At 45.5% G+C, this 27,354-nt stretch overlaps 1 protein-coding gene across 2 annotated transcripts in view; it reads left to right on the top strand.

The window, feature by feature from the left end:
* Positions 1 to 1,209: 1,209 nt before the first annotated feature.
* The window catches only part of PTEN (phosphatase and tensin homolog), a 34,587-nt gene continuing 8,442 nt past the window's right edge, over positions 1,210 to 27,354 (top strand). The window contains exons 1-6 of one of the 2 annotated variants that reach the window (XM_009637537.2): positions 1,210 to 4,114; positions 7,488 to 7,532; positions 13,977 to 14,020; positions 17,429 to 17,667; positions 22,936 to 23,077; positions 25,313 to 25,479. In XM_009637537.2, coding sequence (XP_009635832.1) covers positions 4,053 to 4,114; positions 7,488 to 7,532; positions 13,977 to 14,020; positions 17,429 to 17,667; positions 22,936 to 23,077; positions 25,313 to 25,479 — 699 coding nt within the window. In that variant the 5' untranslated portion in view covers positions 1,210 to 4,052. Of the gene's footprint in view, positions 4,115 to 7,487; positions 7,533 to 13,976; positions 14,021 to 14,200; positions 14,637 to 17,428; positions 17,668 to 22,935; positions 23,078 to 25,312; positions 25,480 to 27,354 lie in introns of those variants that run through there. The other variant, XM_035893081.1, reaches the window with a different exon arrangement.

The raw sequence follows: 27,354 nt of genomic DNA, 5'->3' as shown, positions 1-27,354 counted from the left end.
CTGATTTACATAATGATACAGGATTTTTCTCATAGCAACTGGAAGGACTATCATCTTTAGCATGTGGGAACGATTTTAGGCTTTAAGAACAGCGTTTTGTTAAATCCACGAGCAGCATTAGAGCAAAGGCGTTTCTGAAGTGGCGTATGGATCACTTGCTTTGGTACGTCGTCAGTATTGACGAAGCATCGCTTTTGCGTCGCGGCATTTGGTAACTGAGCAAATCATTGGGCACTTTGGAGGTTCCTAGGGTATAGCGTAGTGTCATCTGCATTTGAAAGCCCAAGTTCTGTGGTTAATAGGAAGGATGAACTCGAGTAGAGGATGACATCTCAGTGTTCTGCTGTTGTGTATGAGTCTCTCACTTTTTTTTTTTTTTTTTCTCTGATCACGAATTAAAATCCCAGCCTCCATGTTTACAAGATCGAGAAAGGAATGAGTGCTTTAAAAACTGTTGAAACCATTTCTGGGAATGGGTTTCTCGGGAAAGAGCTGCTTTGGCAAAATGTGGCGGGCTTTATTTTATGTTTTTTTTTAGGAAGCCCATTTCAAATTTTGGTAGTTAACAGTGGTTTGGTTAGCTTTGTTTTGCCTGTGTTGTAGAGCTGCCTCAATTGGTGGCTGAGGCTTTTGCCATTTTCATTTGCCTGTCTTTCAAAAAAAAAAAAGCTTGGAATTGATAGTGAACTTGTTGCACGTTTTAAATCATCAGTTCTTCCAGATTTCTAAAATTATCAGTATCATTACCAATTTTGTGGTGACTCAGAAGTCTTGCTTTGAATGTAAGCCCAGCTTCCAAGCTCCTTTGTAAAAACCTCCTCTTGGTAGCGAGTATCTTAATTTCAGCTTAGGCAATCGGTGTTAAGTGAGGTGTGAGAAGCGGTGTCTGTGAGCCGTCGAGCGTGGCTGGTGGCAGAGTTGCTGAAGGTGATGCTCAGTGGACGGTTGCTCCCGTAACCGGCTCGGCTCCGTACCCTCCCGTGCAGCAATCACAGCTGTCAGATATTTGTTTTCCAGCAACATTGCATTTTTTGTGCTGCCGGGTTGAAGAACCCCAGACTATACAATACTTTTACTGAATCAGCATCTGTAAATTGGTTCGTGTGCTCTCCCGCCCCTGAAGTCTTTTTCCCATTTTCTTTCCCTGCTGGCATACCACGGAGCACCTTTGCAATACCAGCTCTGGGTTTAAAATGCACCCGTAACGATGCACAGTTGAGCTTAAGCATTGGGTTCTGCTGGCTCGCTCCTCTTTGAAAGAAAGCGGATGCGAGCCATGCGTGCCCCGCTCGTGCATCGCCCTTGAGCGAGGGAGGGGAGAGGGGTCACATGGGGTGTGGGAGCCGACAGGGGATCGCGCTTTCCAAAAGCGTGAGACCGCCCCGGTTATTTTGGAACTTTTTATCTCTGCCTGCGTGTGTTGAGGCTTTGGTGTTTGGACAAGTCTGTGAGCCTGCAAACTGGAAACGCTGCTGTTAAGATGTTCTGTTCCCGTCGCTTGGGGTGTCTGTCTGCTTTTCTTCTATCTTGCACCAGCTGGGAATCCTGGAAAGTATCTTGTTTCTTAGCCTCGGAGAGGAACAGCCAACAGCAGAAGAAAAGCATCTGAACATAAACGGCAGGCTGAAACGCATGGGAAGATTGTGTAGTAAAGCTCACAGTCGCGAATAGAAATTTGAGCGAGTTACGTGGTGACTGGGTGAAGTTTGGGCATACGTCTCACAGGTGACACTAGCATTGAAACAGTTTTGTTTTGATGCGGTGTGTCAAAATGAGTTTATTTTGCCCCTGTTGCTAGCGTGGATGCTTGTCTCCTGTGGAGCAGCGCTGTGGAAAGCGGGCCGGTACGCTGGATTGCTTCGCTGCGGTCGCGGGCACAGCCCTGCTGCTCGGAGCAGGCGCAGGAGGACCCCCTCCCCGGAGCCAGCGCTGGGTCCGGGAGGGAGCCACGGGGTGTGCTGCCTGGGGGGAGAGTACGTCGCTCTTAGTAGGCATGGAGCAAGTGCCCGTGATTTCTAACCAGTTTCTTCCGCTTATGGCAAGCGGTAACCGATACAGCAGTAAATACGTTGCTGATCATACATCGCCTTTTCTTCATTTGACAGAGGTGCGGGCTGCTTGCGGAGTGAAATGCGTTCAGAGTGAAGTTCAAAGTTTAAGATGTCTGTGATTTGATAGTAGCTGAAGTCATCACAGGCTCTGAAAGTTAAGCAACTTGATTTTTTTTTTTTTTTTTTTTTAATATGAGCTTTTTTTAGGGTTTGGGAAGTACAGAATAAATTGGAAACCAGACATGAACCCCTTTGAGTGTCTATGTTTAAGGCAGCTACAGATCTTTATTTGGATTTCTCAAAAGCTTTCATATTTTTCTCATTGTCTCCATAAATCATCTTTGAATAGTCCAGGCAAACCAATGTCCATTAATACTGGGGTTACAACACAGTAAATGCTAATTTTTTTTTTTTTGAGAGTAGAAAACATTATTTCCCTGTGTTCAGTTCTTAATGTTTTTCTTAAGTCTTTGGCTAGCTGTGTAAATGCAGAACTTGGTCCGTGCTGCTTCCCTGTGAGTACTTAGGCTCGCGGGAATTCTGCAAGGATGGCGTGGAGTAGTGTGTGTCCCGCTTCAGGCTGTTCCTCCTGTACAGGCAACTGCAATGTTGAGATCTTGGAAGCTGCTGCAGCGTCTTCCCTTCTGATGGTTGCTCTTTGGAGCTTTGTTGTATTTTAACCAGGGAAATAAAAACAGTTCTTGGGGTTGTGGAGTAATTTAGGTCGAAAGGGACCTCTGGAAATCACCTGTTCCAGCCCCCTTGTTTAAGGCAGGCCAACTTCAAACATGCCGTGCTTTGTTCTTACTCCTTCTAAAATTAGTTTGAGGAGGAGTATGTTAATGCGGTAGGGTATGGTCTGGTTTTGAGCTGCTGGTTTCATTTCTGGTTTGTTTTTCAGCAAAGCTTCTTCACGATGTTATCATTTCTAATAACATTTAAAACTTGGGAGCACTTTCTTTTCTTGAGTTCTGTTTAAAAGAAAAAATAAAATCCATATATTGTTGCACCACCAGGAAAATAAATACCAGTAATTTTCTAGCGATTTGTTGTGAATTCTTTACTGCATCAGCTCTAAATGGAAACTTCCAGTTTTCTTACTTGGCCTTTTTCCTTGGTGCTAATTTGTTCTTGCTAGGAGGTGCTTTTCCCGAGTTCTTTATCTCGGGTTGCTTTTGGCAAGTGCACTGCAGGTAGTTCAGCATAAGAAACTAGAATATTTTTCCAGAGGTGGGGAATTGGTTTTTTTATGAAATAAGCTACATAATCCTGGCCAGATCTGTACATTCCCATCTGTCCCAGTGCCTCACATCTAGGCACCCAGCGCTACCGTAGCGGCTGTGGTAGGGTCTGTTCCGTGGCAGTCAGGGGAAGCGATGAAAACATCGGGGTTTGCGAGGCCGTGCCAGGGCCTGAAGCACACTCCTGCGTGGTACAGCTCCTCTGGGATCGCTGGGGACTGGAACGTGGGGCTTAATTTGGAGCATCATGCGCTTCAGTCACGCGAGGCTATCTTAACGGTTTCCCATTGGATTTAGTACGCCACTCAGGCCATAGAGAAGGACCGGTGTGTGGTGCCGGTGCGATTCCAGGGAGGTGATGTACGGCAGAAGTGGATTCCTTGTCTGCTTTTCTGATGGATTCCCTTCCTAGGGGAGTTACCCATCAGGTGCCCAAGAGCGTGGACTTCTAGGAGGTTACCTGCTTGAGGTGGCAGGAGGTTTCTGTTACAGCAGCTGCCATCAAAGTACTGTGTTTTCAAAAGTTACTGTCCTGATTTGACACCACCACCCCCCCCCCTTTTTTTGGGAAAAAGTCTCTTATTACTGTGTGTATAAAGCTGAATTGTTTGCATGTGGGAGTTGGTCGGCATTGTTGGTCTCACTTTGCTACAGTTAAACATTTGATTAATATCTGTTTGATGCTATTGTAGAAATTTCACATGCTGTAAAAATATTTCCTTAACTTGCATATTCAGATATTTATCCAAACATAATTGCTATGGGTTTTCCTGCGGAGAGGCTTGAAGGAGTGTACCGGAACAACATTGATGATGTAGTAAGGTAAGCCTTTGTTTTCCTTTTCCTTAACTTACTCTGGTTACACCATAAGAATCCTTTTCGGTGCTCGTTTATGTTCTGCCGAGGAAAGGATGTGTGTTCTGACTCGTAGCAATGGCCAGATTTTTGTGTCTCATAGATGCTGCCTTGTTAGCTTTCCTGAAAAATGTTGGAAACAAGGAAAATGATATTTTCAAGAATTTTAGGCCCGGCTGCTGTTCTGGGTTGATCTCGGATGCATGGAATCTGCTTCCTAGCATGAAAAATTGCCTTCAGTAAGTTGTGTGGGAGTAAGCGGAGGCTCTTTGCTCTTAGGAAGAGGTTAGCCCGTGCCTCTGGTCCTGGCGTTGAGAGTTCGCTCAGAGAGCCGATGGCATTTCAGGATATGTTTGCCCATATCCTTTCTTCAGTCGATGAATGAAGTGCTTGATCAGTTAATTTTGGTCTAAAGTAGTAAATATGGGTGACTTCAGAGAAAGGCGTTTACATCTGGCTGTGTTCAGTAATTGTGGACGAGGAGAAAAATCAGCTGAAATTCGTTATTGCTGGTGACGGTTTATATCACGTTTTGTAAAAAAACCCCTACAATTTGTCATTTTTACCATCGAATAAAGTTACCTGCTATGAACTGCTGGATACAACAGTGGAAGGCGTAGGAGCGTGGTTGTAATTTGTTCAGTCAGCACCCTACCTGGAGAAGGCAGCGTGAGAGCTTGCGTTAAACACCAAATACTTGGCAGCAGCTGCCGAATGTTAGTGGGTTTAGGATTCTGACTTGAAGTCACACGTGATGCTTTTGAGATGATGGCGTTTGAGGGCGTGAGTTCAGTGGCTTTGCGAGAGACTGGGCGTTTGGGGATGGGGGGACGGTGCAGGCGGGGGCATGGTTCGGCAGTGGCGTTACGGTGGGCGTATCTGGGCGAGCAGGCGCTGCTGCCGGCTCCGAGATGCCCCGCAAGGTGTCTCGTAACCGTTGGCAGGCAGAATTAGCACCGCTTGCATTTCACCGGTAATTTGCATCCAGGTTTTGCACAGAAATGAGTTGAGGCAGCTCCTCGGTTCCTGCACCGGGAGGAATTGCAACCCTCCGCTGAGAAGCGGGCGCCTGGAGGCAGCGGCTTCCCTGTGCGGCTGCGGCTGGCTGCCTGAGCTCGGGGGGCGTCGGTTCTGCGTGGCTGGATTTGAGCAGGCTTGCAGAGCGACCGTGTTCTGTCAGGCGGCAGTGAGAAGCCACTTCCCCAGAGCCGGCCGTATCGGCGAGGTTCTGCACAGCAATCTGTAAATGCCCTGGCAGAGTGCGTACGTCTGCTGGAATCGGTGAGAGGCGTGAAGTTGTGTGTTCTCGTCGTATGATTGCACACAGCTTGCACGCGAGAAAAAGCTTTTGCTGCCAGGTAAGGGCTGTCCCGCAAACTCAGGCTCCCCAGCCCTCCGCCTTTGCCGCAGCCAGAGCCAGCCTTCCCTGAGCTGGTGTGGGCGTTGCATCTGCTCAGCCAGGTGTGTGGTCCCTGGTGGATTCCGCCTATGGAAATTGTGGGATAGGAACAAAGGCTGGACTTGGGGGAAATGACATGGGAATAACCCAAGTAAATAATAACAGGCCGTGGCCTTTGAAGGCTCTCTGCCATTCACAGCGTTGGTTTCAGTGTGAAGGAAAATACATGTTACTGGCTAAGTATGTCGATATGTGTGAGTTAGACTTTTGAAAGAGAATGACTCTCTAATTATGAAGTTGTCCATTAAAGCGCTGATCAAAAGGAGTAGTGATCACCTAAAAGTGTAATCAACCAAATTAAGATACAGAGAGATGTAAATGAAGTGGCTGTAGGGAACCGGATGCTAAAGTGGTGTCATGTTTGTCACCTCCTATTTTTAAATGAGAATAACGTACAGAATAGGACCACGCAGCACTCTGCGTTGCAGTTGGCAGGGCCTCAGCTGATCCTGTCATCTTCTTATTGTGGAATTTTTTTCCAAGAGCTTTTTCTGCAGAAATTCAATGTGTTTGGGCTCCAGAGCAATTGGTCTCGAGCCAGAATACGCCCGTGGGCTTTTTCTGGATAGCTGGTATCCTGACAAATCTAGTGCTACCGCTGTGTAAGAGGTGCTACCTGGACTGCTGGCTGTCCCCCGTGACTGATGCTTGCAGAGGTTTTGGATGGAATTCCGTTCTGAGAAAAATACTCGCCTGAGAGCTCGTGCTCAGCTTTGCGGACAGCGCTGGCGGAAGCGGAGTCCGCTCTCCCTGCTCTCCAGCGGGTTTTAAACGAGCAGGGACACCTCCTGAAGCAAATGGCCATGTCCCCCACCTCCCTCGATACCGCAGAGCCTGCCGACAGGGGCGCCAGCGGGAGTCACGAAACATTTTTGCTGATGAAATTGGAATCTCGTGCTCAGTGCTGCATGGGGAACATTCACATCTGCTCTTATTTTAACGCATCGGTTTAACCACAGAGTTCTTCTAGGTTCTTCTGGAATATTATGACTGATAACCAGAGCTTGTTTTTGCTCGAGCTTTCCAGGATTTTAGCAGCTAGTGTTTCTCTTCACTTTGAACAGCATGTTCTGTCATGGCTAATTAAATTCCTTCTGGCTGATGTGCAGATACACACTGTTGATGATGTTAAGTGTAAACATTTGTATGTTATTTCTTCTTGAACGTTGCCAGGTGACACATCATATATAATCATGGCAATTTTGATGAATCATGTTTGCAGTTTGTCTCTCCGAGGCTGGTATGGGAAGTTTTTGTTACAAAGTGAGCATGAAAATGAAATGAGTGCGAATGCGAAGGAGGGCAGTGGTCTTCCTCCTCCTCCTCTCTGCAGCAGGAACATCATCGGGCACTGTCCTCGGACCCCAGTGGCAAATAAGGGCCACTTTAAAAGCCTGGTGTTAAAATAAATTATCCCGGCTGTTCTAACTGGAATACCAACGTTATTTTAACTGGTTTTTCATTGGAAATACCACCGTGGCAAAATGCTTTGCATAGATGACTGAATTGGAAGCAAGTGTTTACAGGTCCCTTGTGTAATCGATGCCTTCTGCTTTAAAAATAAGCAGCCCTTCCTCAGCCTAAGGTACTGATGTGCAGGTATCTGAGAAATGGGCGCAGATTGGCCCGTGCAGTAAGCACTTCAGTCGCAGGTCAGGTCGTGGTCTCCTCCGCTGCGTAAGCAGTCGCCTTCACGCCGCTGGACTATTGGTGTGCGTGAGGCTTGCAGCACGCTGCCTCCTTGACTTGAGGCACGGCAGGGCCAGCTGGGACTTGGAACGCGGAACTGCACGTGCTGAGTGGTGCTCTAATGATGCTGCAAATCGAGGTCGTCGGTATTGCAATGTTTATTAATACATGCCTTTTATTTTTCTATTTAAGGTTTCTGGATTCAAAGCATAAAAACCATTACAAGATATACAATCTGTAAGTATGCTCTTATAGATGTATTTTCCAAAATAATGACTTCTAAAAATAGCCTGTGAGTGGAAGTGGCTTGTCGCTGTACTGAAGCAGAGCTAGAGATGTTTTGCACATTTCTTAAAACAATTAAGCCTGATTGAGAGCACTGTTACTTCATTTAGCGGAGCTGAGCGAGGTTAAATGAAATGCTGGTGTGTATTCATATTACTTGAACGCTTTTAAATGACTTGGCATCTCGCCCATCTGGAGCTTGTACCATGTGATTAAAAAGTGAAAAGTAATTCACAGCAGGCTCTCTGCTCATGTATTAATGTCCGCACTGAAGAAATTGCCAAAGGAATATTTTCCTGGTTTTTTTTCTGGTTTGGTTTTTTTTTTTTTTGTGTATCAAGCTGTACTGGTACCCAGCTCCTGTCTGCCTCCTCCCTATTCTTGACTGTCCCTCTGTTTTACTCTGGAAAAAGCTATCGCAGCAATTGGTAATGTGATGGTTTCTCACTTCTGTAAGTGTAATGTTTTCCTCTGAAAATTCAGTTATGCAGAAAGCTGTTCTTGTTATAGAAGGGGTTTTTGTTGTTGTTATTCCTTGATCATCTTTACATGTTAGCTTTGGCTAATTTAATTTGTATAAGTGATTTGGCGATGTCAGCTGATGTTGGAACGTAGGTCCTGGTTTTCCTACCCCTCATTTTATCCTAGAAATCTAAGTTGAAGATTTATTGATTCTCCAAGCTGTGAAGGCTTTTTTTTTTTTAAATATGTATGTTTCTAAATATCTGCAGTTAATGGGAAAACGACTGTAGTATGGCAATCTGGGCAATGCATTACATTGTAATCTGTCAGTCATTTAAAAATAGGTATTTAGATATGCCTCTAAATTGGCTGAAGGATTATGCATCAAGCAATTCTGTTTCCTGATGCTGGAGAGAAGTGATACCAGAAGCTGAGAAGCTGCGTACTGGTTATTGAAGTTGTCCATAGAGCCTGTGGTAGGATGGGACAGACAGAAATGTGTAAACAAAATACACATTCAAATAAACTAACGGGGCACCTATCATACAGCTTGGTAAGAAAATTGTTTTCTCCAGCTTAAAAGCTCTCCAGAATATCAGCCTTTTAATAAATGCTGTCCTGGTGGCACTTGCGGGTGGAAAGGACAGGGCTTCCGAGAATAGCTGGTAGCTCCTGCATGCACGTGCAGCTCACTAAGGAGGTAACCTCCTGGATGTCCTCTTGTGAAGTCTTCTGGAGCTCTGCGCTGGAGAGCTGTGTCCTACAAAATCTACCGTGGGTTTGGTAGACACCCCCCCGCAGCCTCCTGAGAGCTTTGCTTGGTTTGGGGAGCAAAGCAGAACAGGACAGGTACAGCTTAATTTCCTCCGGCTCGTCGGGGCTGGGCTCAGCTGTCGGCTTCTGTGGAGCGTGGCTCTGACGTCGCTTACAAGATCCGGGTTTGCTGCGCCACCTGATGCCGAGCTGCTTGTTGGGAGTCGGCTCCAGAGGTGGCAGGTAAAGCAGTGGGTTGCTGTGTGTTAACTTCCAGGCTTGGTCAGCAGGTACGAGTTCAGTGAGACTTCTGTGCATCTTAGCAAGTAGCTCCTCAGGGAGGTGGTGCCTGAGAAGTTTCCACTTTGCTGTGTGCCAGTAACCTCATTTTACTTGAGAAAAAAGCAAAAACCAGTTCAGCTGACCCTTCACAGGAGCAACTTCAAAGTTTTTACGTGAGAAGAGCTGTGCTGGGACAAACGCATTTGACGTTTATGGTGCCGATACACATGTTTCCAGCCGTGCAAAGAACTCATCCAGGGGTGCCAGAAGTTTTTGTCTTCGAGCTCATCATGTAAAAACTTCCAGTTTTCGGTGCGAGAACACCCCCATCGATTTTTCCTTGTTGCTAATTTTGTGAAGGTTTTTTTTTTTAAATATGTTTCTAAATATCTGCAGTTAATGGGAAAACGACTGTAGTATGGCAATCTGGGCAATGCATTACATTGTAATCTGTCAGTCATTTAAAAATAGGTATTTAGATATGCCTCTAAATTGGCTGAAGGATTATGCATCAAGCAATTCTGTTTCCTGATGCTGGAGAGAAGTGATACCAGAAGCTGAGAAGCTGCGTACTGGTTATTGAAGTTGTCCATAGAGCCTGTGGTAGGATGGGACAGACAGAAATGTGTAAACAAAATACACATTCAAATAAACTAACGGGGCACCTATCATACAGCTTGGTAAGAAAATTGTTTTCTCCAGCTTAAAAGCTCTCCAGAATATCAGCCTTTTAATAAATGCTGTCCTGGTGGCACTTGCGGGTGGAAAGGACAGGGCTTCCGAGAATAGCTGGTAGCTCCTGCATGCACGTGCAGCTCACTAAGGAGGTAACCTCCTGGATGTCCTCTTGTGAAGTCTTCTGGAGCTCTGCGCTGGAGAGCTGAGTCCTACAAAATCTACAGTGGGTTTGGTAGACACCCCCCCGCAGCCTCCTGAGAGCTTTGCTTGGTTTGGGGAGCAAAGCAGAACAGGACAGGTACAGCTTAATTTCCTCCGGCTCGTCGGGGCTGGGCTCAGCTGTCGGCTTCTGTGGAGCGTGGCTCTGACGTCGCTTACAAGATCCGGGTTTGCTGCGCCACCTGATGCCGAGCTGCTTGTTGGGAGTCGGCTCCAGAGGTGGCAGGTAAAGCAGTGGGTTGCTGTGTGTTAACTTCCAGGCTTGGTCAGCAGGTACGAGTTCAGTGAGACTTCTGTGCATCTTAGCAAGTAGCTCCTCAGGGAGGTGGTGCCTGAGAAGTTTCCACTTTGCTGTGTGCCAGTAACCTCATTTTACTTGAGAAAAAAGCAAAAACCAGTTCAGCTGACCCTTCACAGGAGCAACTTCAAAGTTTTTACGTGAGAAGAGCTGTGCTGGGACAAACGCATTTGACGTTTATGGTGCCGATACACATGTTTCCAGCCGTGCAAAGAACTCATCCAGGGGTGCCAGAAGTTTTTGTCTTCGAGCTCATCATGTAAAAACTTCCAGTTTTCGGTGCGAGAACACCCCCATCGATTTTTCCTTGTTGCTAATTTCAAAACAATCACAAGTGAAACCTCCTAAAATTACTGTATTCACCCTCGGATGAAAACTTCTGCAGGAGAAAGCTTCCTGTTAAAGTGTGTGGGGTTTCTTCCTGCCCAAAAGATGGATCAGCTGGAAATGAAGACTCAAGTGATTACTGCACAGCTGTTGAACTGCATCTCTCCGGCCAGCGAGGCCAGGTTATCTCTGCTGTCTTCAGCCACGCAAAATCTATACACACGCCGAGTACGTAAAAGCCATTGGGTGAATTGTTGCAATGTTTGGTCACAAGATGGGAAGAAATTGCAGCCTTTGGGTATTTTGGGGAACAGCATCTCTTCAGATTTAAGCTGATCCTTTGTAAATCATCAACCTCTTGTCTGCGTTTAAAAGGAGGAGGTGGGAGTTCAGAGGAGTTACGTGATTATATTCAGAATTATTCCAAACGCTGTCACGGGGGTTTCAGTTCCCTTAAGGTAGCTGTTATATGAAGTTGATAATGTGAGTATTGAGCAGTTTTATTTAAAAGGATTTAGAGAGATTTTTCTGAAGTGAAGCTTAAACGGTGTCGGTTATGCCTCATCCTCGTATCTTGGCTTTGAACTTCCCAGCGAATGCCTGAGCAATCCATTTAGTTTTGTTTCTTGTTTGTGTTGGGCTTCTCCTGTGTTTCTTACCCCTTTGCTATCTCTTCAGTATTCCTCTTTATTTGAACACATTCTTCCACTTCTATCGCCAAGCTTCACATACTGCCGAATTGTTGCCTCCCCTGTTGCACGCATCTTCACCTTCTCCAGTGTATCTCCTTTGGCTGTCCCACAGGAAGGAGCTGTGATGACCAACGTGGGTTTTCTGTGCGTGCTTTCTGTACCTCTGTGTAGGTGGGGTTGCACTTTGGCACAGGCCTCCATCTTTTTGGTAGCCTATAGTCCTGTTGTCGATGGGCTCGTGGTTATGATCGGAAAGGTGGCAGCGGTTAGGATCTGGGTTGCTTTAAACCCGCTTTAATCATAAGCAAGATTACAAGAACCATGCCCCCCCAATCAAAAAAAAAAAGAGGTTCATGTTTCCTCTGGAGATCTGGGTGTATTACAGGTCAAACAGTGTTTAAAAAAAATGCACTTGAAATGCTAAGCAAGGGGAGCATCCCCCCAGGCGTGTGTCGGTGGGGTCTCTGCTGCAGATACACGCGTGTTCCGTGTCATGACAGGCGAGTGTTTTGTACAGCCGTGTCTGGGACTCGCATGTGCCCTGCGTCGTACGTGGCTCCCATAAGAGGGCACAGAATGACACGGCTGTGTTCTGCACTCAGGTTCTATCCTGGGTATCAACTATTTTTTTCATCCCGTGGTGTGTTCTGCACTCAGGTTCTATCCTGGGTATCAACAAAACTATTTTTTTCATCCCATGGTATTTTACTTGATACTCTCTCAAACTACAAAACATTAAAAAAAAAAAATCCACATATGGGCAAAAAAGCCTTCAAATTTTGAAGACTTTCATTTCTTACTACCCCTTTGAACTGGATCTTTCTTTAAAAGGAAAGAAGGAAGCGGTTGGACTTGATGATCTTCAAGGTCTTTTCCAACCTAAATGATTCTGTGAAACTTCTTGGATGAGATGCTTTGTGTTGACTGCTTTGCTTCCTAGCAGGCTCAGCTTCCAGAGTTCTGGTGCTGGCTGGCTTGGAGCAGGCGTTGTCCAGCACAGCTGGTGGCTGCCCCAGGCCTGGGACTCCCCCCTGGGTGCACGTGCTGTGTCTGACCTTCCCTCGCAGAGGCTCGGGGGCAGATAGATGATGCTTTCTGAGTCCCATCTGCCAGCTCAACCTGCGCCGTATCGCTTCTGACCCAGGGAAAGCGTCAGCAATGTGGTCAGAGCTGTAAACACTGCCAGACCTTTCCCTCGCAGAGCCTGGAGTCGAGAAGGCTCTGGAATTCAGAGAGGGGGAAGCGCTGAGTGCATGTGCAGCCCCAGCAGACCTCTGTGCCTGGCATCTCAGGCTCGGGGACAAAGCTCAGCGCAGCACGTGCAAGGCTCCAGTTAGGGGCGACAGCAATACCAGTAGGAGCCTGAGAGCTTGTGTGTCTGAAAGTGTCGAGTGAGCTCCACATGGCTCCAAAGGCTGCAGTCCCAACGGTCCTACTAAGGAAGATAAGTTTGTCCCAGTCCTGAAACTGGTGTGGGTATTTGAACCCTACGAGGAGCACGGGTTATAATCAGAACAGAAGATCTAGATGTGAACAGAAGATCTAGATGTGTGTTCTCTGCTGACATGAGTCCCATCATTGTGTTTCAACCTGGAGTCCTCTTGTTTCAGGGCAGGATTGTTCTTGTTTTCCTTGCTGCATCTCCACTTGGACCATGTAGGGGAGCATCATTTTGCCTGCAGAGAGCGACCCCATGGAAAATTGTGGAGGGCATCCACTTCTTGCTGCCTTTCCCCTTACCCCCAGCATCTGATCTAGCCTTTTCCCTTGCAGCATGCCATTTTGGCTGGGTTAGAGCCCTCCTGATTGGGTTGTTTATCTCTGCTTACTGATGTTAGTCCCTAGGCAAGTCGCCCTGCAAGACTAAAGCAGTGTGATTTGCTGCGCTACCAGCTAGGTAGGGAGGGTGTCTTGGAGTGGTGAGACAGACATCGATGCAGCTCCAGTGTCCAGAATTGTGCCATTTTCCAGGGTCTGTGAGGGAAAACTGGCTGACTGGCCTTGGGCTTTTTGGGGAGTTCACCTAAGTTGAAGAACCGTGCCAGGTTGGAGAGCAGTATCACAGTCTCTGCTTGATACGAGTGATCACCATCACAATATTCAGTGGTGCTTTCAGTGGCCTGCAGTGGCCTCATCGGGGTCTTGTAATTGAAGGAAGAATGCTTGCTTAGGTTGCACTAGCCGAGGGTCTCTGAAATGTCCTTGTGATCCCCATCGCCCCTAGCACCCGTGTTGCTCTTGTTGAGTCTTGACACGTGTTTCGAATCCAGAATCAATTGGATGAAGGTCATAGCCATCTACTCTTCATCTGTTTGTGTGGGAGCGTGAAGCTGCTCGAGCGGCTGGAGCTGTTAACACTGCGGTGTTAAAAAGTAGTGGTGTATTGTACCACGTGCGTGAATGTCTCCGTTGAGAGTCATGCGGGCTGAAACATACTGATGGACCGTAATTACCACAGCGTAAGTAATTGTTCTTCAGTAATATAACTGATATTTTAGTGAGCAACTTCACACATCTGTAACAAAGCAGTTTTTCTGTATGTAACCTCTGGCTGTAGTTTTGAATCATCAAGGTGATGGGTAAACGTGATTTTCCCATCTGTTGATCTGCGTGTTCCAAGATGTGACAGACGGTGGGAGTGCCTCAGAGCCTTGTCTTCAACTCTTCTCTGTTTTTCCTTTTTAGATGTGCTGAAAGACATTACGACACCGCCAAATTTAACTGCAGAGGTATGTTTTTGCTGTCTAATATATATTCTTCTCTTTAAACTTCACTGTTTCTGGTTGAAGGTGTAAAAGAGGAGCTGATCAATAGTTGTGATGTAGGAAATTTGGGCACAAGGAATGATATCAGATTGCTTTGAGTCATTGGAGAAACTTGCTATGTTCTTGATGCTTTCAAAAAAGTATGTTCCTGGCAGTTAACTGGACCAAGATCTAGTAAGGCGATCACAAGTCTACTGGTGGAAAAATGTCTGCAGAATGGGTTAGACAGAAGTCTCGGTTCAATTCAGTGCACAAACTTTCTGTAAAATTCAGGTGTGAAGCTTAGAGAAGCCCATTTTTTATGCAGAGGCATTACTGAGAATAAAAATGGAGAACACTTAAGCCACTGTCACTGTTTGTATAAAACAACTTTTTGAAGATCTGGAACAAACCTTCAGTTCCTTCTAAAAAAAAAAAAAAAAAAAAAAAATTCCCACGTGATGCCTCTTGGAGATGAGTTGGTTCTTAGATACTGTGCAGAGTTACCAGAACCAGTGGGGAAACTTCTAGGGGCTCCTTTTGATCAGACCCTTGGTGAGTGGAAGCTGATGTACCTGTTCTGTCAGTATTAACTCCCCAGGTAATTAAATACCTATTTACCTTTATTCTTTGTGCAGAGGAACATCTGCTACTGTGCAGAGAGCTTGTAGTTCCTCTTCATGCAGTGCTTCAGAATGGCCGGGTAGATAAGGAGTGCTTGTGTGTACGAAATCGTAGGAGATGAATCGATTTTGGCCTTACTGGCTGATACTGCATCATAGCAAGGGCTCAACTTCTCTATTTTTTGTTGCTGTTGTTTTAAACCATCCCTCTAGTTGTAAAGAGGGTGTTTAGATCATGACCAAAATGTAATTGGCTGCTTTAATGTCTGAATATAGAAGGACTGAAATCTTCATTTTGAAGCCATCTTTGCTTCTGCTTTGCTCTTACGATGTTGAGCAACAGCATCGTGGAACCTCACTTAATACATACAAGCCAGGAAAAAAGCATTTTAAGATCTGCTTGAGCAATACTTTGGGTAAAGGAGAAAAGGTGCAAATGAAAAGGATGTGCTGCTAATATGTCCAGAACATATGCTTGCTTTAATTTATGCTTCCCATTACGGGGGCGCTCAGATCCCTTCACTGTCAATCCCAGCCCAAAACGATGTTCGTGACAGCACCTTTCACAGCTCCTCTGCATAAGACAACACTTCTGTAGGGAGCTACATGTTGCTTTTTTATTTTTTTCTCCTTTTCATCCCCGAATTAGTTACCTTAGAAAACCAAATCGGTGACTTGGGACTTCCCTTAGCAGAGGAACAACAGTTCTACTTCAAAGTATTCTGAAGTGAATTCATTTCAAAGGGAACTTCTCATTTATACACTTAGCATGAAGCACCATAGTAGTTCAGTATTCAACTTGGATGCTCTTCCATCACGTACAAAACCAAACATTGAAAGCCCTTAATCTTCTTTGGATGCTGGATTTCTGTCTAGGGTTTTCGCAGTTCTGAAGCACTTCAATGCCGGAAATTGCCTTCTGCTTTGCCACGGGATTTCCTTTTTATTTTTCACCCCTTATATTTTATATTTCACCCCTTCATGTGCTATGGGATTTTTCTTGCAACGTCTAGGAGCTTGGAGAGACTGATCAAATTCTCCATGCTTTGTGCTCCAGTGTTAGGAACCGAAGTCCATGGAGGACCTGCACCCTCTCAGCTCAAGATTGTGCAGCTTGATGTTTCCTAAGGTTGCTTTCTGACTCTTAATCCCTCTGCACCGTCACAGGGTGCCCATTTCATCTTCTCATTCCATCTTTGAAGACCATAATGCAAGGTTTGGCTTTGATCCCAAATCTTGGAGGGCATCTTCAGCATGCTGTTAACTGCTCCGGATTTTTCAGGCTGTTCTTGCAGGACTGCTTTGTGTCTCCTTTTCACGGGAGCCTTATTGGGTGTAGCTAAGATAAAATTGTATGGACAAATTCGCAGCATCTCCTAACAGCTGCTTCTCTTAGAGGTTTTTAAATAAATTCCTCCTTCCGTTTACATCTGCTGCAAAAAGTGGCATCTCTGTAAGTTCACATAAAACGACCACTTGGCGAGTCTTTGGATCTTCCATGTGGAAGAATTTATTAGTGCATGCTCGTGTTCATCAGCCTTTGTTTCTCTAGCAAAGATTATTCACTTTATCGGGCTTCCCTATTTGGTCTTCCGGGTGATTAAGTGGGCGGTCTGTAGCGCGAGCGAATAAACTGCCCTTGCAGATCCCTCCGAAAGGCTTGGGACTTGTGCTGCAGTGATTTAGCAGTTCCATAACTTCATCCCTCACTTCTGCTCTTTAAGTCCCTGGGGATTCATCAGAAGGAGCCTTGCGTGTGTGACAAGAGAGCAGTACTTACGAAACTAATACACACACTTGCCAAAAAATGAAATTTATTCATTTTTAGACCAGAAAAGGAAATGGTGTTTCTAGCTGAGAACGTTTAAGTGAAGCAGACTTGCGAATACAAGATCCCAAGTCTGTCGGTGGGGACTTGGGGTGCGCTGTATGAAGTGCTGTTCTGACAAAGCTGGTACAGCCCCGTGGGATCTGGCAGTCAGTGTGGCGTTGCCTGTCATCGTACTGAGGTCGTAGAGGTTTGGGTCTGGGCACCCGTCTCTGCTTCTGGTTATTTTTTGCTCTCTTGAGTTTTCTTCAATGTCCTGCATGCTCGCTTGAAGTTCTTCCCATCTCTAGGTGGAAGAAGGTGTCTGGGTGCGTGTATATATCCATTTAAGAAAAAGGACAATTTTGTTCAGTGGTTTGACTTTAAAACCCATACATATTGCAAGTGCCTTACATGAGATTTCTTTTTCAATTACTATTTTTTTAATACACAAACTGCGTTTTTTTTGTTTCAAAACCCCTCTCAGCAAATTCCGAGAGTTTGTTCCTAACATAGACCCAACTGTGTTCAGAATGTTTCAGCAAAATTCCTATTGTCTGATCAGTGACTGAGGTCTGGCCCTGTTTTCTCTCAGCAGGTAGTCTCATTATTGCTAGAGTAATGGGTTTTCACGAGGTTGTTCTTTGTGCCAGTGCACTCCTAAATTCTAGAAAATTTGTAATGTAAGGTAGAGTCTGCCGCCACCCATTTCAGTAGCAGTGTGAAACGGTCTCTTCGTCTAGCAGGATGCTTGCTTACGTATCACTAGAGAAATGTCTGCAATGCATACGATGTGCAGTACGTTACTGAATAATACTGGAATAAAACAATCTACATGTCTGTATGCAAGGTGGGGGGTTATTTAGTTAATTTTTTGCATGCTTGTCACAAAGCTGACCTGTCTGGTTGAGCTCACTGCAATTTCCTTCTGAGATTCTGATAAATTACTTCTTCTCATTGCAGTTGCACAGTACCCTTTTGAAGACCATAACCCACCACAGCTAGAGCTTATCAAACCTTTTTGTGAAGATCTTGACCAATGGCTAAGTGAAGATGACAATCATGTTGCAGCAATCCACTGTAAAGCTGGAAAGGGACGAACTGGTGTAATGATATGTGCATATTTGTTGCATCGAGGCAAGTTTTTAAAGGCTCAAGATGCCCTAGATTTCTATGGGGAAGTAAGGACCAGAGACAAGAAGGTGAGCTATTTTCTGTTCTGCTGTTCTCCTACTCCTATCTTTATGCTTTTCCTACTCGAGTTCAATTTGAAAAGTCAAGCACTTTAAGAAATACCTCCCATCAGTTGTGGTACCTGGTTTGATTTAGCTTTAACGTTGTTGGATCAGTGCCGGTGTTCTAAATGAAAAAGCTTTTCTAAGCAGCAGTAGCCATTACTCACAACACTATCAAACAGCCTGGTTTTTCCATCTCCTGTTCAAGAAGATCTGGACAATTTATTTTAAATAGCCTTTTAAATAGCATTCTGCTGTGTGTTGCATCAGATGGGCGGTTGATGAGTGAACTTTGTCGTTCAGCACTTTCAGCCCAAATGAGAGGATTATTCTAGCTTGTTTTGCCTGAATGGATGAGCTGTTCAACTCCTCAGGTTCTCTTAGTCTCTGTGGTGGCGTTTGGAGATGCGTAGTCATTACAGCGTGTGTTACAGCTGAATATCCCTACTGGAAGAGTGTATCAGTCTGTTGTTGGGTGCCCCGTGTCAGTAAATGAGTAGTTAAGCTCAGACATTGGCAACCTCCAAGCCTGCTTCATGAGGTGCTGCTGTTTCGTGTACTGGTTTCTTGTACTTCTGCGGAGAAACGGGAGGATCTCACTTCAGAGAAATGATGTTCATGGCTACAAGAGCTTTCTGTTAAGGCCTTGTCAGTGGTACAGGCAGACTTTGCAGTAACTGTATGTTGGACCTTTCTGGCATGGCTATGCCTCATTAATGGGAATTTAACCTCCTTATTTGAAATCTTCTCCAAATATAATGGGGTGTGCCTTGCAAGGTCACTTCAGCAAGCTTCCCTGCTCATCTTCCATCACGTCCTTGTGTGTGTTGGTAGAGCAGCCCAGGGGGATCATCCTGGCAGGCAAGTTCCAGCCTACTCAAGGACAGAGCTCTCTGTGTTCCTGTAGTATTTGCATAAAGTATTAATTTCACAGTGCGTAGACCTCTAATAAGCAGAGCTTCATGTTTGAAGGCTCTTGAGAGCAGAAGTGTCACATAAGGAATTTTAGAATTTGGCTGTTAATTCATTGGAAAGAGCAAATAGCTTCTCAGTTTGCTCTCCTTACGAGATGGAGCTGTTACTCTGCGAGCTGCTGAGAAGATTGTTGTGGTGCAATAGCAGAGTGGAGACAGCGTCAAGGTTTCCCATCAGAACTTTGTGGCTTTTGGTAAGGGCGCCTGATAGCAAACAGGAATGAGCTGTGTGATGAATAAAGAGTAGATTACTCCTGCTGATAAAGGTTATCTAAAGAGCCAGGTAAAATATCATGAGAACAACAAAACTTAACAAATATGTGGTGGAGCATGTTGTACCTCAGTTTCCCTTTTGTTAAAACAAGAAAAAGGCCATATTTCTGCATGTCAGTTTGTTGAGGGTAAGGTCAGTTCGGTGTTCATCAGCACCCCACTGTACGGTGCCTCTGCCATGTCTGAGGTAATGGGGACCTCCGGGAACAGGAATAGCGAGAGCCTTGTTTGGCTTCACTGTAAATATTGTCCGTAATTTCATCCAGCCAGCTCCATTTGGGCCTGGTTATCTTTATGTGGGCAGCATGTGATCCACATGTTCCTTAAAGAAGTGTTTATAAACAGGTACTCCAGTGCAGGTAGGTTCTAGGGGCTTCTCCTTCCCCTGTGGCCCATGTTCTGTGCCAAGTGCTGCCCTCCCGTTTGACACCTTTGTACAACCAACTTCCGGAGCCCCAGGCAAACGAGGCATCAGCAGAGCTCTTTGCACTTAGGAACAAGAAAATGTATTTTTCTTCATTTTGTTGCTGGACCAGCATATGTGTGATGAAGGAAAACTTGCTTTAGTTAGGCACCAAATTCTCTTAGTTCAAAGCAAGCGCAAGGCGCGCGGTTTGTACGTAGCTGCTCGGAATAGCGTAGCTAAAATCGCTGTTGCCTTTAGTGTGCGTGGCAGGGTGATTCTCGAGAGGGTTTGGTCCATGCTGGCAGGAAGTGCGAGTCCAATTGCAAGAGGAAGTATGACTAACTGGTCAAGAGAACAACCTCGAGTACTTCTGTAGCCAGCTTTTCACAAGTGCGTGCTGGGAGATGCAGCTTCATGGGGGCCTTCGCAACATAAAGCGTGAGTTGTGGACGAGGCTGACGGTTCCTCGATAGTGTGTTAATGTGCTGTCGTCCCAGGAAAGGTAGTGGGGAAGAAGACATTGCAGAACTGAGCCTGGAAGTCTGCCTCTGACCAAAAACTCTGTATGTGTGGTTTTTTCTTTTCTATAAGCTGCCTCTTTTGACTTTGGTAGCTCATTGTAGTGGGAGGATCCTTTTTGAGAAGACAGGAACAGTGGAGATTAGGAAGTGTTGGCTAATGGTCATGTCTGTCGGTCACGACCACTGTAGTAGAACAGGCCTGATTTCTGTTTGCCCTTTGAACCAAGGGAGACAAACTTTTTTCTGACTTGGATAAAGAACTGTAATTGTCCAGCCTTTCTTCAGAGCTGAGGGAGAAGTAAACCCCCAGAAAAGTTGTCTTAGAAAGCTGCTGCTTCGTTGTTTGGAACGGCTAGCTTGTCGCCTGTTCTTTCCTCACGATGGATGCTGAGATACTACTGCGATGATGAGGACTGACAACTTGAGCATTCCTACAGCTGGAGAAGGTCTTTAGTTATTCCCACTTCTGCCTTGAAGGTTTTATGGTGAGGATTAGTCTTGGAAGGAAGCGTAGTCTGCTCACCAGATAGGTATCAGCTGGGAGCAACTATTCACATGCTTGAGCTGGAGATGATCCCAATACTGTTGTATTTTTAGGAACAGCTCCTAATAGCGATGTAACTGAACAGGAAATGGAAACCAATTACTTTGTGCGAGGGAGTCTCAGAACGACTTTGAACAGGGTAGGTACCCAATGTCTGGTGTCAGAGCTGATGAGTTGATGCCTGTTTGTTCGACGTACTCGAGGGACAACCTCTGCCAAACCCGATGCCGTAAGCCCAGTCTGAGGCTGCAGCTTTAGCTTTACTCTCACAGTAGGGCACGTTATTTAGGTTAATGTGGGAATATTACTTAAAAAAAGTTTGTTCTTCATAATGCTGCCTGTGCTACATTGAGAGGAGAACCAGGAGCAGCACCTGACAGTTTCCGAGATGTCTGCGCAGCTCAGCAGTGCCCTGGGAAACTCCTGGCATAGGAACTAGAGAAGACTGACTAATGTCCATTTAAAAAATTATGATGGTGACGGTTGGGAAATGTAAGCTTCTTGAGGGGAAAACGCTTAAACTGCTTCCCTGTTCTTTGTTTCTTGAGTAAAAGTAAGCAGGGACTGATTGCACCTCTCGGAATATGAGCTTGTTATGAAAGTGTTCTGCTTCGAAATCAGACCTTTGGAAAATGGAGAACTTTGTGTTCCACGTCAGTGTGGTCAGCTCTTAGGATCTCAGGGTAAAGGCTCTATTTCTGGGATATAAAAATCTCTGGCTGGAGGCGTAACACTGCCCTCTTGGCTACTTGGAGATGGACTCTCACTTTATAGAGCCGTGAAAGTGGCTGTGGTCCCTTTGTTCTGGTCCCAGCCCTGGCCGTCCTGGTAAGGTGTGCTGGGGTCTCTCCGTGGGGCACATCCTCTAGGCATGGAGAAGCTATGAGCAGAGAAGGATGCGTTTTCCTCACCTGCATGGCTTGCTTCTGGTTGGCAGCGAATTACTGATGGTTTGCTCTGAGGGTGGGATTTTCTCAGTCATGAAGCTCAGACCCCAGGAAAGCGAACTTTATCAGACCCACTTCATGAGGGGGCTTTAACTACTGAGATGGAGCTGAACCAAAACCCTTGGCAGTGTAGAAGGCTACTGAAGAAGGTCGTTGTACAAGTGCTGTGGGACAAAGTCTTTTGTGGCATTTAGAAGCTGCTGAAGTGGTAAGGACACATATTTTTTTGTATTTATTTTTTTTAAATAAAGGCAGGAAGTGATAGATGCTTACTAAATTAAAAGTACTCTGTCTGCTCTTAGCTTACGGGTGTTGTAAGAGGCAGGTATTGGAACTGACAGCTTGTAGCACACCGTGTTCAAGGCTTTGTGACCGAAATGCTTGGAGACTCATACATGAAAACCTATTCTTTTCTCCAGTTTATTGCAATTTCCCATTTAGTTTTAATATGACAGTTTAGTGATGCTGTTGCGTCAGTATGGGTTGTTATAAACCATGTAATGTGTTTTCTAGGGAATTACATTATTTTTCATCTTTATCACTTTTGTGTGAAAATATTTGCTATAAGATCTTTAAAACTATGCCCTTACTTGAGGTTTAAGTTGATTTAAAATCCATAATTAAAATGTTCTTTGGTAATACGTTCTCAAAGCAAGTGTTTACTTGGGAGTTGTAATTAAAGTGAGAAGTCCTTTGTTTAACAATTTGGGCTGCTGGGTCTGTATTAATGAAACTTCTCTTTCGATTTCAGAAGGGCATTTTGTAATAGGGAGGTAGCATCAGTCTCGAGTATGTTGATATCAGCAAACAAAATCAGAATCTTTTGACTTAAACTGCTGTCGAAATGCAATTCTGGTATTGGTGCTTAAAAATTCGTATGTCCAAGGCACCTCCAGCCTAATCTCTGACACCCTCCAACCCCCAAAAAAGCAGCAGCATGCAACCATCTCTTACATGGCCCGCGGGGGCTCGGAGGTGTTTGGTTTTGAGATACGGAAACATCTGGGGGTTTGGCCTCATTGCTTGAGGTGGGTGTTTGGAGGTGTGTCCTCAAGTAACTGGGAAGCCGCTGTCCCGCTCGCCCCGTGCTGGGGGCTGGGGGCAGTTAGTTGCCTGGTGCCAGATAACGTGTGCCGGCAGCTTCCCCTCAACCGCGCTGCGGAGACGTGGGCGCGTGTCCGGGGAAAAGGGGAACGCGTACGGAGGCTGTCTTGGGGGGTGGCTTGGAGGTGGATTCTGTCTTTGCTAGTCCTTAAGGTACTGAGGGTGGCCCACGGTGAAGAAATGGCTGAGGCCATCAGGAGTTGGCGCACCAAAAACCTGTGCGGCTGGGCAGAGGGCAGCGCTCCCCTGCTCCCCAGGCGCTCCCCGCCGTGTGCCGGTCTCCGGCGTAGCTGCTGCAGGGGCATGCTCGGCGTAAATCGCGGCGCTTTATTCCAGGTGCCGTAGCTGCCTTTTCACTCGTGGTTTGTTTGCCTCTAGTTATGTTCTGAGGTAATGGCAGGAGCTCTGCTAGTGATGCCAATAAATGGTCTTGATGGTTTTTGACGTTTGTTTTCCCTCTGTTTAGGGAGTGACAATTCCCAGTCAGAGACGTTACGTGTACTACTATAGCTACCTGTTAAAGAATCACCTGGATTACAGACCCGTGGCACTGCTGTTTCACAAAATGATGTTTGAAACAATTCCCATGTTCAGCGGCGGAACTTGCAGTAAGTACCCAGCTCCCCGTCAACCTCCGTTAGCTCTCGCAAGGAAAGGCGTCGGCCCTTGAACTTGGGTTGGGTGTGTGACGGTTACCGTTCTGTGACGTGACACGGAGCGCTGCGCATCTTCATGTTCCAGGATCTGCTGGGGTAGTGTGGTCTGTCCGCTAGCGTCCTCCGGGTCTAGTAAGCTGAGGTCTGGGAAGGAAGGACTCGTGTGGTTGTTCCACTATAGGTTTAAATTGGGAAGTATTTAGCAGTTTGAAGATAAGTGATGCCATATATTATTTTTTTTTGTGGATATTTGCTCCTTTTATAAAAAGTCTTTTTTTTTTTTTTTTTTTAATATAGCAATTCTTGGGAAACATGAATTGCGGAAAAACATTTGCTTACTGGTGTGTTGGCTTCATGTGCACCAACACCATTCTTCCCATGATGTTTAAAAAAAAAAAAAACAATTCGGTTCAACTGGGTAAATAATCTAATTAACTCTGGAATACGCTTTTCTTTATATGGAGGCCTATAAAGTATTAATACACCTGTAAATGATTAATCTGTTTTGCTGATCCGCAGTGTGTTAGTAGGGAACAGCAGATTCCTTAAAACTTTGAAGTGTGGATATGAATTCGCTTCTGTCCTGCTGTGGGCTGTGTCACGGGGTGGTAACCGCCTGGTGTTGCGTGTTCAGTTTTTGTTAGTGGAAAAAATCTCTCTAATGGTTTGGCTATGGGGATTACGGCAATGCGTAATTAATTCCAGTGCCTCCTGTGGCTTTGATTAAAAGAGCACTATTAATACTGTTTTAAGACGGTACCTGAACATGTAACATCTATAAGAAATAATCAAGTGACTCGTCAGGCTGGCTGTATTTACGGAGGAGGAGGAAGGGAGGAGCCTCTGCCAAAAACCCTCTGCCTCTAGGGTAGAGATGTGGAGGTTACAGATTTCTGCAATTACCACTCATTTAAAGTTTTGGATAAACTGTGCTATGCTTGCGAAATCAAGCTATGAGTATGAATCGCTTGCGTGAGCACCAACGTGTGTGTCCGTACCGGGACACGCGTGCTATTGCCACGGTTGGACACTGGGGTAAACAAAAGGTTTTCTAGGATAGAGCATCAACCTCAGCATCTTGGTGTGCTGCAGTATTTTATGTTTCTTAGTTTTCAGTGATTTTTCCTGAATGTGAAACCAAAGGTCTGTGTTACCCCTTTAGTTGTGTTACCTACTGTGATGCGGTAGTTCTACCGACACATGATAACTTCCAACCTGACTTCCTTGTGATCCTCCTTCTGCTCTGGAGCCACTGACTGAGCAGAGTCATGCTGCTTGGGCAAAATGAAGGGGTGACGGGGTTTCACAGCTCTGGGGATTTGGGGGAGATAAGTAGCCATTTCATGGCTAGGCCATCAGCAAGGCAGCGTGGGTACGCTCGGCGGGGGCTTGCGCAGCTCGGCGGGGGTGGCTGTGCGCCCTGGGCAGGGTAGGGGTCGGTCTGTTGTCCAGAGGGCAGTCTGCCTCTGACCGACAGAGAAGCCAGGAGCGAACGCAGAAAGAATTCTTCAAATAAGTTTAATTTAATATTTCTGGCTGTCATGCTGGTGTCTGGCAATTTCCAAAGAAAACCTGCTTGGGCTGCACCAAAAAACCTTCATTATTTCTGCTGGTAATTAACTCTGCAGATTTAATTTGGAAAGTTGTGCTGCGGCTGACCCTTTTGGTGATGGTCACTTACAGGACAGACAGCCTGTGTCCTGCGTAGTCTGTTGGTGCTGGGTGGTTTGTGTATTAATGCTAAATTTTGTCTTTTTTGTTTGTGCAACAGTTGTTTCTGTGTAAGAGCAGAAATTGGTTTGTGCTGACACGACCGCCCACTGCAGTTTGGAGGAGAGGAGAGAGAATAAAACTCCTCAGTTATGTCCGCTTCGTACAGAGCTGCGAGGCGGTACGCAAGGAAAAGTCAAGGAGTTGTCACTCCATGTAGTCATTTCGTACGATATTAAAAAGAAACAGCAGTGGTCTAGGAGCCCTCTGGTTGCCTGAGCATTGCCACAAAGGATGGAAATACGTTTGGTTGTTTCCCCTAACATCTAGCAAAGTTTGATGGCCTGCGGTGCTTAACTCTTAACTGATATTTAACTTCCAAAATACCGTGGCTCACGATTGTGATTCTGACACTAATTGTGCTTTTTGATGCTTTAAGGCCTTTCTTACGAAGTGATGCTCTGTTTTGCCATGCAGATCCTCAGTTTGTGGTGTACCAGCTAAAGGTAAAGATATTCACCTCCCCTTCAGGACCCTCAAGACGTGAAGACAAGTATATGTACTTTGAATTCCCTCAACCTTTGCCGGTATGCGGTGATATCAAAGTGGAATTCTTCCACAAACAGAACAAGATGTTGAAAAAGGTTGGTTTTCTCGCTTTTCTGGAAGGTGTTGTTTGGCCAATCCTGATGCAGGGCTGGGATGTTGGTTACTCTTCAGCGTAATCAGTATTTAATTCTTTGATATCTATTTTTCCCAAGGAGAGAATCTACCACAAAATGAAAGCTGGATATTTTGAGAGTTGATGCGATTAATTACAAAGGTTGGATAAAAATTATACTGGATATATATTGCAGGCGTTTGGGTAGTCGTGAGTAATCTAATTGAGGAAGAAACATTTTCGTTCTAAAAATAGACTTGCATACTGAGCAAGTTAACTCCAGCTGTTTTCTTCACTGAATTTTCCTAAGGTTTGAGCAGCCACAGAAGATCCTGTCTGTGTGCTGTTGGCTAATTTCTACCCACCTCTCAAATTGGGTTGAATTTCTGAGATGATGGAGTTCCTATGCACTTGTAAAAGTACCTCTGCAATCTCGCCAGCCATCTCGGTGCCCAGCTGCAATGCCTTGATGTTGGGGGTTTAGAGAACTTGCTCAGAACTGAATATTTTATCTGTGTCTCAATGGTGGAAAAAATTAATCTAGACCTTATTTTGACACCAAAGTCAGCGAGTTCGTAAAGATGAATGCCTCATCACTGTGTTTCATTAATTCTGGTGCTTGTGGAGCTGGTTTGCATCTACCACAGCAAAAGGTGAGGGTGAGATCGTGTTGATTAAGGGCTACCTCTTGTATTTACTACTTAAAATTCTTTATGAATAGTTGTTCTCTATCTAATGGGTGTTACAAAACTTACACGTGCACACGGTTTCGTGGGCTTGTGAAGTTCCAAGGCACTGCTAACTAGTTCAGTGCTGTGATTTCACTGGCTGGAAGCATGTCCTGTTGTTTGCTATTGCTGCTGTCCGCAAAACTTCTTAAACAGCTTCTTACTGGGAGTATTTTCTTCTTGAACAGGCGTTCAGTGAGATGTTTGAGTTGGTCAGTGCAGCTATATGCAGTACAGAGGACTGTAAGAGAAAGCGTTTTAAAAGTAGAAATTCTGCTTTTAAGTCAACATTGACATTTAAAACTGCAGCACACAGGAGCCAGTTTTGAGAACAGGCTTGCAAAGGAGCGCCCCGCTAAGTACTGTGGGCCACACGTGAAGGGTGCAGGGAGGAGATGAAACAAACCCCAAACATCCGAGACAAGGTCCTGTTTTATCCGGTCTCTGTCCTATCTTAACTGTGAATTTGTCATTTCTTTACCATCTTCAGTAGCGCATGGATTGCAAATGGACTTTGTAGGAAGCGTTGTGCTGCACTGCCCCCCCATACTCGCCAAATCAGCCCCTGAAACAGCAGTGTGCAGCTCAGATGCTGGATCTTGGCTCTGTAGCACCAGGAACGAACTCCTGTATTTGTTTTACCTCTACAGAGAGCACATCGTACCAGAGCTGCTCGTTATCACATACAATTTCCATAGCACAAATTTGGACTTCAGGAGTGTGTACAGTTGTCTGCAGAAACGCAGCAAGTGGGTTACTGTGCTGCACTTCCATTTCAGAGTGTCTATCAGCCACCGTTTCCTTTCTTAAGAATCTCTTTGTGGTTTCTGAGTAGCTGGGTGGTTTTTTTTTTTTCTTTTTGTCTCTTATCAAGTCCCCTAAGCATGCGGGGTCTGTGGATTACAGGCAGTGCAGAGGTGCTCCTTTTCTCGGTGTTTTTGGACTGCTAGGGCCAGGAAATGCTGAGGTGGTGAAAGCTCTTCTTTGCACATCTGCAAGCTTTTCTGAGAGAGAGAAACTGTCCCTTCACCAGAGGGAAGTCTTTTGTAAAGAAGGCACCTTGATGATCTGCCTCAAGGATCTGTTAAATCTAGCACCTATTGCCCTCAACTGTGTGTGAGAAGGGAGCC

This window comes from Egretta garzetta, unplaced genomic scaffold, assembly GCF_000687185.1.
Source record: "Egretta garzetta isolate BGI_Z169 unplaced genomic scaffold, ASM68718v1 scaffold234, whole genome shotgun sequence".
In the NCBI taxonomy this organism is placed as follows: domain Eukaryota; kingdom Metazoa; phylum Chordata; class Aves; order Pelecaniformes; family Ardeidae; genus Egretta; species Egretta garzetta.
Note: the sequence above shows the minus strand (reverse complement) of the source record. Positions and strands in the feature narration are given on the sequence as shown.